Source organism: Archocentrus centrarchus, chromosome 22 (genome assembly GCF_007364275.1).
Source record: "Archocentrus centrarchus isolate MPI-CPG fArcCen1 chromosome 22, fArcCen1, whole genome shotgun sequence".
NCBI lineage: Eukaryota > Metazoa > Chordata > Actinopteri > Cichliformes > Cichlidae > Archocentrus > Archocentrus centrarchus.
The window spans coordinates 14,494,298-14,507,393 of NC_044367.1; the positions used below are offsets into that span (position 1 = coordinate 14,494,298).

At 39.1% G+C, this 13,096-nt stretch overlaps 1 protein-coding gene across 1 annotated transcript; it reads left to right on the plus strand.

The window, feature by feature from the left end:
• The first annotated feature begins 8,205 nt into the window (after window positions 1-8,205).
• On the plus strand, window positions 8,206-12,550 carry LOC115801342 (syntaxin-4-like). Its single transcript, XM_030759112.1, has one exon. The coding sequence runs from the start codon at window positions 8,341-8,343 to the stop codon at window positions 8,974-8,976; it is 636 nt and encodes a 211-aa protein (XP_030614972.1). The 5' UTR covers window positions 8,206-8,340; the 3' UTR covers window positions 8,977-12,550.
• Window positions 12,551-13,096: the final 546 nt, after the last annotated feature.

Below are 13,096 nucleotides of genomic sequence, written 5' to 3' on the forward strand. Positions count from 1 at the left end.
TTTGTCCTGTCTCCTTATGTTCTTCCTTTCTCTCCTCACACCTCAGCTGGTCATGGCAGATGGCTGCCCGTCCCTAAGTCTGGCTCTGCCAGAGGGCTCCTCCGCTGGGGGTTCTTCCTTCCCACTGTCACTGTGGTTACTTGTAGGGAATCATCTGGTTGTGGGGGTTTTATCTCTAACTTTACACTATAAAGCACCTTGAGGCAACTGTTGTGAATTAGTGCTATACAAGTAAGACTGGATTGGATTGGTGCATTGTTTCATGCCTTTTATGACCTTCACTCTATTTTGTGGGCCCAAAGCCTGGTGTATTTCCACAGATGGTCACTGGAGGGAGATAAAGTGCAAGCAAATTTTTATACATAGGTTAAATCAATGCCTGCCTAAGTAGATGGATTTAGGCAAAGCTCAGGACTAGTCGAGACAAATACAGTACTCGAGTTCTTTGCCTTTGATTCATCCACTATGTTTTAATTCTTGAAACCCATCTTGTTTAAAACAGCAGCTTCCCCCAGCTGCTGTCAGTTTGTGCCCTCTGATAAAAAGCATTGGATGTCAGACCAAATTAAAGTCACATTAAATATTATGATTTATATTTATGCATTCGCTTGGTAACAGCTTACAATGTTTGTGTGTAAATTACTTTCTTCCCCCACTTCTGTTCTTCCCTGTAGCATTTTAACTGTCATGTTCCATCTTTTCCACTTTCTGCAATATAGCAAATTCAGCATCAACTCTTAGCATCACCTCATACTTGTACTTGATGTTACCTGCCTCTGTATACACAGCAGCATTCACTTACATAACAGACACTGCTACTCATGCTGTGGGGGAGGATGATTTATGCTGACACAATGTGCACCATCGTGTCTGAGATAAATGCATTTATTTATCCAAAGACACACATAAATAGTGTGATATATTCCCACTGGTCTCTGTTTGACGTCATCTTACAAGTACGTCAGACTGCAATGAATGACTTCCTGCTCTTTTACACTTAGACACACACACACAAATTGGTTCAGCCTGCAACAGCAGAAAAAAGCCACTGATATTGATTACAAAACAGCAGAAAAATAGCACTATCACCATCACCATCATCTGTTTCCCACCTCAGAAGAGAAGAAAGTGGTGCTGTTTTTTTTTTTTATCCCTGTCCTGTCTCCTCAGATTACAGCAGCTGTCAGCTGGAGCAGCTCTTCTTAGATGCTGAATTTTCCTGAGTTTTTACAACAATGGAAGTGTCTGTGGGTGTATGTGAGAGTGTATCCTTGTCTGATCTGAGCTGTAAAAGAGGACACTCTGTATGGATGAATCTTCTAGGTGAAATTCCTCGCTATTTTAAGATGTCTTTCTGTGTTTTTGTTTTGTACTGGCTGATGTGAATTGGTTGTGAAGTCCTGCTTATAGCCTGGGGTTCTGTTAAATATAAAATCTAATATTGACACTTAATCTTATCCTTTCTGTTCTACAGAATAGTCTCCAAGGTTAATTTACAATTTTATGGTAACAAAATAACCACTTTTATAATTATTTCATACACGCACATATAGATAAACAGACAAATGTGTTGGTATGAAACTATAGTAGTGTACTTCTCATCTCAGTGACTGGATCCATGTCAGAATACATTCTGAATACATTCTGGTTGGAGTACAGTGATTGAGTACATGTTTAAGAAACCAGTTTGAGATGATTTGAGCATTCTGACCTGGTGTATTGTCCTGCTCAAAGCAGTAATCAGATGATTACATTTTGGTCATAGAGGGATGGACATGGTCAGCAACAATACTGAGCTGTGTCATTTAAACAATGCTCAGTCGATACTAAGGGGCCCAAAGTATGCCAAGAAAATGTCCCCCACACCATTACACTACCAGCAGCAGCCGGAACTGTTGATGCAATACAGGAAAACCATACCATCCAAATATTGCAGCAAAAATCAAGTCATCAACATTTTTTTTCCCTTTTTTTTTCACAGTCTTCCAATTTTGGTAAGCCTGTGCAAATTGTAACTTCAGTTTCCTGTTCTTAGTTGAAAAGAGTGGCACTCAGTGTGGCCTTCTGTTGCTGTAGCCCATCTGCTTCAAGGTGCAACCTGTTTTGCATTCAGAGATGCTCTTTTGCACACCATCATTATAAGTAGTTGTCATGTGAATTATTGTTGTCTTCCTATTAGCATTTTAGCCCAGAGAAATTCTGCTTACTTTTTTGGACCATTCTCTGTAAATCCTAGAGATGGTTGTGCAGGAAAGTCCCAGTAGATCAGTAGTTTCTAAAATACCCAGACCAACCATGCCAAGGTCAAAGTCAGTCAAATCACCTTTCATCCCCATTCTGATGATCAGTTTGAAGTTCAGCAGGTTGTCTTGACCATGTCTGCATATCTAAATACACTGAGTTGCTGCCATGTGAGTGGCTGATTAGAGATTTGTGTTAAGCAGTTGAACAGGTGTACCTAATAAAGTATCTGGCAATGTATGTCACATTACATGGATGTCTGTAACAAAGACTGCTATGAGAGGTACTGACCACCACTACTGCAGCTGTAGAGACTCTAGTGTGACTGATGAGGTAGTTGAATATCCAAACAGATAAAACAAAGAGCAGAGAAGATTCAAATCTGTTTGTATGACCATATTTCCCATATCCTTGTGATTTACGAGAAAGTCTTACTGTGTATCTAATGGGTTCTTTATTTGGTAGCACTTTCCTCATCCGATTCTCTCCCGAATGACTGAGGTCTTCATCCTATTTCCAGTTTCCAAAGTTTATTTCCAAGAACTACAGGAAACGTCTGACCTCTGTAATTGCAAACAAAGGTTTCTGTACCAAATATTAAGATCAAATACTTATTTCATGCAATAAAATGCAAATTAATTATTTAAAAATTATTTAGATTCTGTCTCTCACAGTTGAAGTGTACCTATGAAAAAAATTACAGACCTCTCCATTCCTCTGCAAAATCGTCACTGTATCAAATACTTATTTTTCCCCACTGTACACAGTATACAGTATTGTTATTAATAGGCAATGGTGGAAAGTAACGAAGTACTTTGTTATTGTACTTAAGTAGTATCAGGTATCTGTACTTGAGTATTTATTTTTCTGACAAGTTTTTACTTTTACTCCCTAAATTTTTACACAAGTATCTTTACTTACTACTCCTTACAGTTTCAAAACAGGCTCGTTACTTTAGGTTTAACACATCTGAGGGAAGGTTTTAATTCCGGTCACTGCGCCTTCAAACATCCAACCAATCTGAGCCTAAATGGTGGAACAATTACACGTTAAAGAACAATCTCTACAAAGAGATTAAAGAGTTAAAACCAGATAATTTATATATCATTGTGTTTTTCATACTGTGAAACATCCTGCCAAACAAACTGAGGTAGACTAACGTTGTGTTATTGAAAATACTGCAGTTTAGTGCAGGATAAACAGGTTAGTTTGCTGTACTGTGGCGAGTTTACAGTAAAGCTCTGTGCGGGACTGGTGCAGAGCAGCTGTATTGTTCATGGTCAGAGTTACAGGTTACATCAAATGTAGCAGAGATTAGTTTGAATTTAAGCTGATGATGCTGAGATTCAGTCACTGAATTCAATTTTTATACCAACTACATGCTGTCAGTATAAAGATGATATAAACATTATACTGTAAGTGTAAGTGATGGAAATAAGCCAAGATAGCTCGTGAAATACAAATTGATAACATTTATAATCCTAATGAAGCTTTTAATGTATTCTGCAAAATTTTGAATAATACACTTGATAAACATGCACCCTACAACCTTTAGAAAAAAAAAAAAAAAGCACTTTAAACGTTGGTATTCTTCAACCATTTCCAGAGCTCTTATTACTAGAGACACAGCCTTAAAGTTGGCAAAAAACAGCAAACTTTCATTGGATTGGCAAAATTTTAGACAAATACAGAATTACTGTATTAGACATGTCAGAAAAGCCAAATCTGATTTCAATTTGTCTTCTCTTGGAAATATCCATGGAAATGCATCTGCGTTCTGGAAAGCCTTCAAAACCTTGAAACCTTGAATCTGGACTCAAATAATATTTTACAATCAGAGCAGTCAGGTTTTAGATCACGTCACAGCACAACAGCTGCAGTTTGTGTACTTAATAACATCACTGAAACAATTGATAATCATCAGTATTGTGCTGCACTTTTCATACATCTGCCAAAAGCATTTGATTCAGTAGATCGTGGCATTTTATTAGAAAAATTATTCTCAGTTTGTCAGGATGAACAGTCCCTCAAAATGGTTTCAGGTGTTCCACAGGGATCTATTCTTGGACTTCTTTTATTCACTCTGTATCTAAACAATATTATCTCTGCTACCCCAAACTGCAATGTACATTTTTATGCAGATGACACTATTTTATATGCTGCTGGCCCTTCACTTGATTTGGCTATTGCAAATCTACAGTCAGCTTTTGATAGATGTAAAAATTCTCTGATCACACATAAACATATTTTAAACTCTGATAAAACTAAGTGTATGATATTTACAAGGTCACCTAAAACTATCCAGCATACAGTCCATGTTCAAACTTTTCATGGTCATAAAATTGAAATTGTTGACTGTTATAAATATTTAGGATTCTGGCTGGATACTAGACTCACTTTTAAAAACCATGTGAAGATGAAGATTGGATTTTTATATAGAAACCAATCTTGTTTCTCATTCACAAGATGTAAGATCATTGTGCAATCCACTTTCATCTGCTCTTGATTATGGTGATTTTGTATATATGTATGCTTCTATATCCACCTTGAAACCTCTTGATTCTGTGAATCACAGTGCATTGCAATTTATCACAAGTGATTTTTTTCATACTCACCATTGCAGCTTATATGAAAAAGTGGGATGGTCCTCATAGGGAATTGAAGAGAGCAGCATTATATGATGTTTATTTACAAGGCTCTGCTGCAAAGAGTGCCTGCTTACCTCTGCTCCTTGACTGAATTTAAACACAGCACTTAGAAAGCCAGGTCGCAGAACATTTTAACATTAGCTGTGCCTCTTGTTCACACTGAACTTGAGAAAACTAGATTCAAATACTTTGCTGCCTAGAAATGAAACGAGCTACAGAAAACCACAAAACTGCTTCCTTGATTTCACTGAATCATTTTAAAAGGTTTTATTTGTCTATTTGTACATGTTTTTCTTAAATAGTGTATATAATGTGTAATGTGTCCTTTATTATGTCCTGTATTATGTTTATATCAATTTTTGTATACGTTTTTCTTTGTACACAGGTCTCTCCTGAAAAAGAGATCTCGATCTCAGTGAGACTACCTGTTTAAATAAAGGATTTAATAATAATGATAATGATCCTCATGTCTGTTGTTTCAGTATAATACTGTTAAGTACCCTACTACACATAACTTGTGGTTAAGACAAACAGGCAAACAAAACAATACTCATAGTTAATTTGACCCAAGCAGATATGATAATCAGAGGGCACGCCAATGCACTGACTCCTCGCATGTGCATGCATCAAATACGAGCGCGGCACACAGATTAAAGTAATCTGGAACAGAGGGTTCAGCATGTGAGATTGAGAACAGACTTTAATCGCAATTTTAGCTTCACAGGCAGAGGAGAAATTGCTGAAATGGGGTGAGAGATAATTGTATTTGAGAAGGATTTGGTACTGAAACTCAATTAATTCTGCATACTCTGTGACAGAACGACTTGTTTTTTTGAGTGTGTGGATGTCAGCTGTGTGCTAGAAAAATGTGAGTACGTGAGACTTTCTCAAATTAGTACCTTTTTTTTAAGCATTCTTGTGTTTTCAGGCAGGCCAGTTCTTGCCTCTTGAGATGTTTGCCAATGCTGATGGCACAGTGTGTGCACAGCTGTGTATTAACCATGGGGGATTAGTGTAGAGTGAGTGTTTTTTAACTGTGGGATGTTAGACAACCAATAGAGTCTTCCAAAAATGGGAATCATGTTGGAGAAAAAAAAAAAAGAAAAAAACTCCACTGAAGAATTTTTTCTTGATCCCTAAAGCCTTTAGTTACACAAGATATGATGCTTCCGTTAACACCATGTAAGTCTAAAACAAATTGTGCAGCCCATACAAGCAAAGCAGATTTAAGGCTGCTCCATATATTATTGCATATACATACTTTAAGAACATGGAAAATTTCTATAATATACAAGTTTCTTCATGAATCTTTCAATTTAGAAGTGAATCAACTCTTCTCTTTCTGAAATACCATGCTGTCTTCATCAGAATAGCACTCTTTGTCATGTTGTTGTTTCCTGGCTTTTTGAATAGCAGGATAAAAGCCTGAAAAGCATCTTTGGGGTTTTCTGTCATTTAATCTTTCCATAAGCATTTATAATCCTGCCTCCACTCTTGCTTCATTATCTGTGTAATTTTCTGTGCCGCTCCCACTCTCTCTTCTCTCTGGAGATCAGTAAAGATAAAAGCAGGAGGAGAGCAGTCAGTGCTACCGCTAATGCAATGCAATGCCAATCTTGAGATAAAAGCAAAGAGCAAAGTGAACACTCAAATATGCAAGCACATAGATACTCACAGACATGCACGTCCACCTCTGACCTGCTAAAAGCTTTAGTTGATTCAATTTAACAGAGGGCAGTTATTTATAGCATCACAGTTTAGGGCTCCAAAATGCACCACTGTTACCCTTTCAAACTGTTTGTGTATGTGCTTTTGGGTGTTTTTGAGTATACTTATCCTGTGTCTTACTTTACATACTCTGATCATATCACTGGCAACCACAGAATGAAGCAGTCGATACTTGTCTAGACAGAGGGTGTGCGCTGCTGTTGACTGGATATCCCAGCAAGAAGGGGCAAAAAGTCAAGGTGCTCTATCATGATGATGTAACCAGATCACTCCAGCTAAAATGGGTAGACTAGTAATTAGTTTATATACAATAGAGTTTTGAAACATGAGTATGTTTCAGTGCCACCCTTGACAGCAAGAACTGCAATCTAGCGTTTGTGAAAACTGGCAAGGAGTCTTTCACATCGCTGTGGAAGAATTTTGGCCCACTCTTCTTTGCAAAATTGTTTTAATTCAGCCACATTGGAGGGTTGTTGAGCATGAATGGCCTGTTTAAGATCCTGCCAAAGCATCTCAATCGGATTTAAGTCTGGACTTTGACTAGGCCACTCCAAACCTTCATTTTGTTTTCTTTGAGCCATTCAATGGTAGACTTGCTGGTGTGTTTTGGATCATTTTCCTTCAGGATTTTCTGGTAGAGCAGAGTTCATGGTTCCATCAATTATAGCAAGTTGTCATGGTCCTGAAGCAGCAAAGGAGCCCCAGACCATCACACTACTACCACCGTGTTTGACTGTTGGTATGATCTTCTTTTTATAAAATTCTGTGTTAGTTTTACTCCAGGACTCAAAATCAGGTCAGGGTGTGGCCAGAGAAATTGAACTCAGCTTTCCAAAAATGTGGTTTACTTGGGATGTTTTTGTCTAAAACGTGTGACAAATATGGTTTCCGTGAATTATTGAATGAAATCTTTGAATGAGACCTATAAATAGTTAAATTTAGAACAGTGTTAGTTCACCAAGTTCATGGTTTTTGGACATGAACTCTTCTAGGTGAAGCAATTTAACAAACTTATGCAATTTGCTGGAAAACTGCACATTTACATATAAGTCAAACAAAAGACAGGGTGTGAGAGAGAAGCATCAGTAAAGTGATGCTGAACAGCAAGGCAATAAAGGAAGGGAGAAACTGGAACATAACCCCTCCCTCTTGTTTTTGCCATTTTATGTCAAGGCAGTGTTGCTAGGGGTAACCATCCGAGCAAGAAAGGGGAAAAAAAGGAAGATGGAGGGACCAGTTTGTAAGAGGGATGGCAGCAGAGAGCCTGGAAGACTGGGAAGCAAGTAAAAGAGCACAGAAAAAGAGAGAGAGACCTGATACTCTTGCATCTCTCGCTTCACTGAGCAGAGCTGATCAAAGCTGTGCTCCAGATGATGATGACGATGACGACGAAGCGAAATAGTCAAGCAGAGGACAAGACAGCCTGCCAGCATCAGCAGTAGAGTGGGAGGCTGCCCAATCATCAGCTGACATGCTCATGAGTTCAGCAGCCAATGAAATGCCAGGAGGCACCCTCTCCAGCACAACCACTCAGACGCAGAGACGGCACAAGCCTGGCTCAGATCTCTTATTAATGAATGGAGCCGTTCCCAGGCTGCATCCCAGCACATCTCTGCACACTCTGCTCGGCAGCTCTCTCCTCTGACACAGGAAAACAAGGGGAAAACATCAACAGCAACGGGAAGGACAGCAGCAGCAGCACATTAAGAGTTAAAAACTGGCTATGAAGGGACGACAAAAAAACACAGAAACCCACAATGAGGACACAACTGAGGACATGACAGCAGCTATTAAAAGCCCGGACCCACAGCCTGATCTCCAACCACCGGATTCATTGTCTCCATCATCATCATCTTCTCCCCCTTTTCCTCCGTTAGCCATGCCACCTTCTGGATCTGCCTCAGCTCTCCTGGCTCTGGCATCTCCAGCCACGAGGCGCTCTATTTCTATGGGAGACTTCCGGAGGGTGACAGGGGCTCTGCTAGCAGGCTCAGAACCCCCTTCCACCTCTGCCACAGCCCCCTCCTCCAAACTTGTCACCCCCAGCTCCAGCATGGAGTTTGAGGCAGCTCGGCGGCGCCTCCTGGAGGTGGAGGAGCGTCAGCGTGTCATCAGAGAGATGGAAAAGCGTCTGGAAGAGCTTAGGGAGGTGTTTGTGCGCTCAGAGCAGGAGGTGGTGCTTCATGGGGAACTGGTGTCGCGGATATCAAGTGGAGCCCAGCAGGGGGAGCTGTACGTGGCGGAGAACAGCCAAAGGCTCAAGAAAGGCCTGAAGTTCAAGAAACATCGACCTACCATTGTCTTTTCCTCCATGCTTGGACTTCGCACATGCCTCCCCTGGCCTATGAAGCTCAAATAAGACTATATATGCTTGCATTTCATCCATCACTTTAGGAATGTGCTTTAAATAACTGGGAAGATAGACTTCCATTCTTTATCTATCCCTCATTGACACGGCTGCTCTCTAGTTTCCACCTTTTCTTCTCTTGTTTCTCGAGGCTGGTCCTCGGGGGACTTTAGAGTGCCTACAATAATCACAGATGCTAGTAAGGAGCTTTCCTTTCAGTGCATTTCTGAGGAAATTATCTGGCTTGGAAACCAGTCAAACCAGTACCAGTGCAATGTGTACAGAATGTCATTAATTCTTCATTACTGTCACACATATTTTGCTGCTTGCTTGCAGTTTAATGTGGTGTTGGAGTTACACAGGAGAGATTCAGACAGAATCTATGGTGCATGGATGAGTCATATTTCAGGTGATGTGCAAGGAGAGGCTCAGATTGGCCTTGCGGGGTATCGAGAGCTTCCCTGCACATGGCTTACAGCTATGAGAATTATGTAATATTAACTCTTTCACAAAATGGAAAGGAAACAACCAGGTGAATTGGCAAATACAAAAATAGATTTAAAAAAAAAATAAAGAGATAATGAAAGCAGTGAACAATCTGCTTCTTCGGCTCCATTGCGAGAGATGTGAAGGGCAGTGAAAGAGAGAGGAAGGTAAAGATTGCTGCAGCGTTATGTAAAACCAAGGATGCAGGAACAGGAAATGTAAGTGTCAGAAAAATAGAAATGGAATAAATTTTAGAACTTAGATGGCTTATATCTACAAAGAAAATGTGCCTTGGCTTCTCTGAGACTCATCCACTACCACAGCATCTGCTTCTGGCGGCATAAACACGGAAGACAGCAGGAAAGAAATTCGGGCTGGAAGAGTTCCACCTGTGGCCTCTTTTTATCCAGTCACCTAGCAACCAGTCATCTCTCTATCCTAAATCCTCTTGCGCAAACATACAGAATGTATCCAGCAGAGAGCTGTAACTACAACACTATGATTTAGCTGTGGCGATCCCCTGAAGGATTTAGGAGCTAATATTTCTACGTACTTATTTAAAAATCTACTAGAACTGGCTGCGTGGGAAGACTTACTATTGATAGAAGCTTGTTGTTCATGCTGTTTATTTGATGATTTGGGGCTACATCCAATGCATGCATCAGCTAGAAAACTAGAGCATCACCATTTGCTGACTCTGTCTTGGTGCTGTATGTCACCATAAGCGCTGCAACGTTCCCCCTCTAATTGCACTCTAAGTTAGATAATAAGTTCAGATTCAGGGTTAGTTTGTGAGATGTGTGAGAACATTCAGAATATTTTTTGCTATACTAAAAGGTTAGCCTGTAATTATGCTCTAATCTGCAAAGTCTTTGTCCCATATGCAGAAGGTGGCCTAATTTTTTTTAAATATATAGATTGCTCTCATTGTTTTGCCCCAGTTCTTCATTTCATTCCTCCCATTTCTATTGTCTCCAGATTAAACAATGACTAAGTAGCTCTTGTATTCATCTGCTTCAGCAGGGATATCTATTTGTGGCATTTGAAGGTTATAGCAGAGAGGCAAGGACTCAATCTCAGTGCAGCATTTGTTGGAAAAAGCAGAGTTGTGAGTTTGCGGTGGTATCCAGCTGTGTGTGTTACTTCCCGAAAGAATCAAAAAAGCGTTTTCTGCAAAAGCACAATCCCTGATGGTGCTTTGTTTGCTCTCCTATTACAAACGACCTCACCGAAGAACAAAGGAGCAGGGCTGCTTACAAAGGAGGCACATGATGTGACCGTAATTGCTTTTTGTAGGTTTCCATAAACTCCTGTGCACTTAGGCTGTAAATGTTTCAGAGGTGATGCAGAGAATCTCTGTGAAATAAGGAATTTCAGAAGACAACACCGGTAAATTGCTCAGATTCAGAATGAACTGCCTGTATCAAAGACCATGCAATTAATGTAAAAAAAAAACAACAAAAAAAACAAAAACACAACAAAAACATGATGCATGTTAAAGTAGACGTGAAGGCTAAAGCGTGAGTTTAAATTTGACGGGTTGAAGCAAATGAAATCGTCTGAGGTATTTTCTAACTTTGATTTCAAGGGCTTAAATAGTTTGCCTAAGTTTCTTGTCAGCACAGTAAAGGGGGTACTCTACAAATTTTACACATGAAGTCCAGTTAGCTTGTAAAGGGGAAAACCACTTGGACTGTGAAAGATGATGCAAAATGTCCTTTGTGGCTCAGGAGGGGCTATTCAAAAACCTGAGGTCAAGGCTTCTGCATTTAGGAGACAAAAAGGTCTTCATGTGTTGAGAAGGTTTCTCAGCTTTGTTCTCAAACCAAACAGAATCACTGGAGTACCCCTTCCAGCAAAGGAAACAGCAACTTCAGTGTCACTGTTGAGCAACCAATAGATAGGATAATCTTATCACTGAATATTGATTAACTGTGTATAAGCATTCCACATGGCCAAGGTATCTATTTACTGCTTGCTTGTGCACATCTATACCAAACAACATTCAGCTAAGCTAGTTGATAGCAAAATGTTTTGCAGCATAAAATGGTCTCATAGGCCTTAAATATGTATTCATGGTCCTATGTATATAACTAGTTATAACCTATCATCCAGCTGGCCTATACTGTAGATTGCTTTCAATATGCCTTATGCAGTAGGTGTGCATTGGCAGTTCCTATAACGAGGGTGACGATATATGATCTGGTTAACTCATAGACCGCATCCAGAAGCATCTTTATCTGAACAGCAAAAAAAAAAAAAAAAAAAAAAAAAAAAAACACTAGTCATGCACTGCTGTGGGACTGCACCGTTTCTGTTTTCTATGAATGAAAAAAAAAACTGTTTCCCAAAGATCTCTGGGCCCACTTGCGGAATGAATGTAATGTTTATTGCTATGATTTTTTTGTTTTTGTTTCTGTTGTTCTTTTTTTTTTTTTTTTTTTTTCCAAAAAGCTGATCATATAGTGTAATCACATATATCTTGTTTGGACCTGTGATTGGCAATAAATGCTCTTGTGTTTATTCCATACTGCTGGAATTGCATTTAAGGTGATAAACTTTTGATACAAACTCTTTTTGAAGAAGTGGAAACTCTCACAGCCCTTTACTGACACAAACGCCGGCCGACCACAGATCCAAAACCACCTTTCTGATTGCTATTTATCCTTAGAGCATTTTAATATTTTGTGTTTGTTATTGTGTGATGCTATGTATGATATATATATTTATGTTTTGAGCATTTCATTTTCAGTGAATCAGGTGTTGAATATTTACAGTATAATATTTTTGCTGATTGAGAGCTGTATATTCTACTTTAGTATGAATGTTAAATCAGATTTTACACAATGTTATATGCTTAACTGTAACTGCAGGGTTGTTGTTTTCAGAGTTAAAATGAAGCTGAAATGGAAGTTAATTATGATGTAACTGGTGTGCTTTTGAAAAACAGGCTTTTGGTTTCTGCTGCAAAGTGAAATATTGAATGTTCTGCCCTGTTTTTTTGCTTGAATTTGCTACTTATTTTTTTTTCTTTCTTGACACTGTTACATACTTGAGCACATTGTGCAAGACTAGTATGATTTTGTGTTTTTTTTGTAACATAGGCTGAATTATTAGAATAAATGGACTTAATTACTCAAATGCTGCAGAAATGTTTGTGTCAGAAGATTCTAAACAGGTTATCAGCTTTTTTTTTCTCCCAGAACTTGCAAATATAAAGTGCTCAATTTTGGAATCTCTAAATTTAATCTGTGTTCCAGTTGCGTGGGAGGTCTAAGAACTATTAGGGTCATCTTGCAGCAGCCTGCAGCAGCTCACAGCAATGTAGGCCCAGGTCAGCAGAAAACTGCTTTTTTTTTTTTTTTGGTGTAGCAGGATGCTGCAGGCCAGAAAGGAACAAACTGTGAAGGCTTCATCCAGCCAATGCATTTAACATGTCTTACTTTGTATCCAGTGAGTGTCATTTAGCCATTTGCTTGTCCATTAGAGCCCTTTCTCAGCTCATTATACAGTTAAATGGAAGCTAGATAACTGTGTGTTTCGGGAATTACTAAAATATATCCCACTCCTAAGTGCTCATTATTGCAAGAAAATATGTGTTACATCACTTTAAGCCAATGATTTTGCTGCTGCTCACTTAATAAAA

Bases quoted from the DNA above. Each gene is read 5' to 3' on its own strand.
- LOC115801342 (XM_030759112.1), top strand. From the start codon at position 8,341: ATGAAGGGACGACAAAAAAACACAGAAACCCACAATGAGGACACAACT.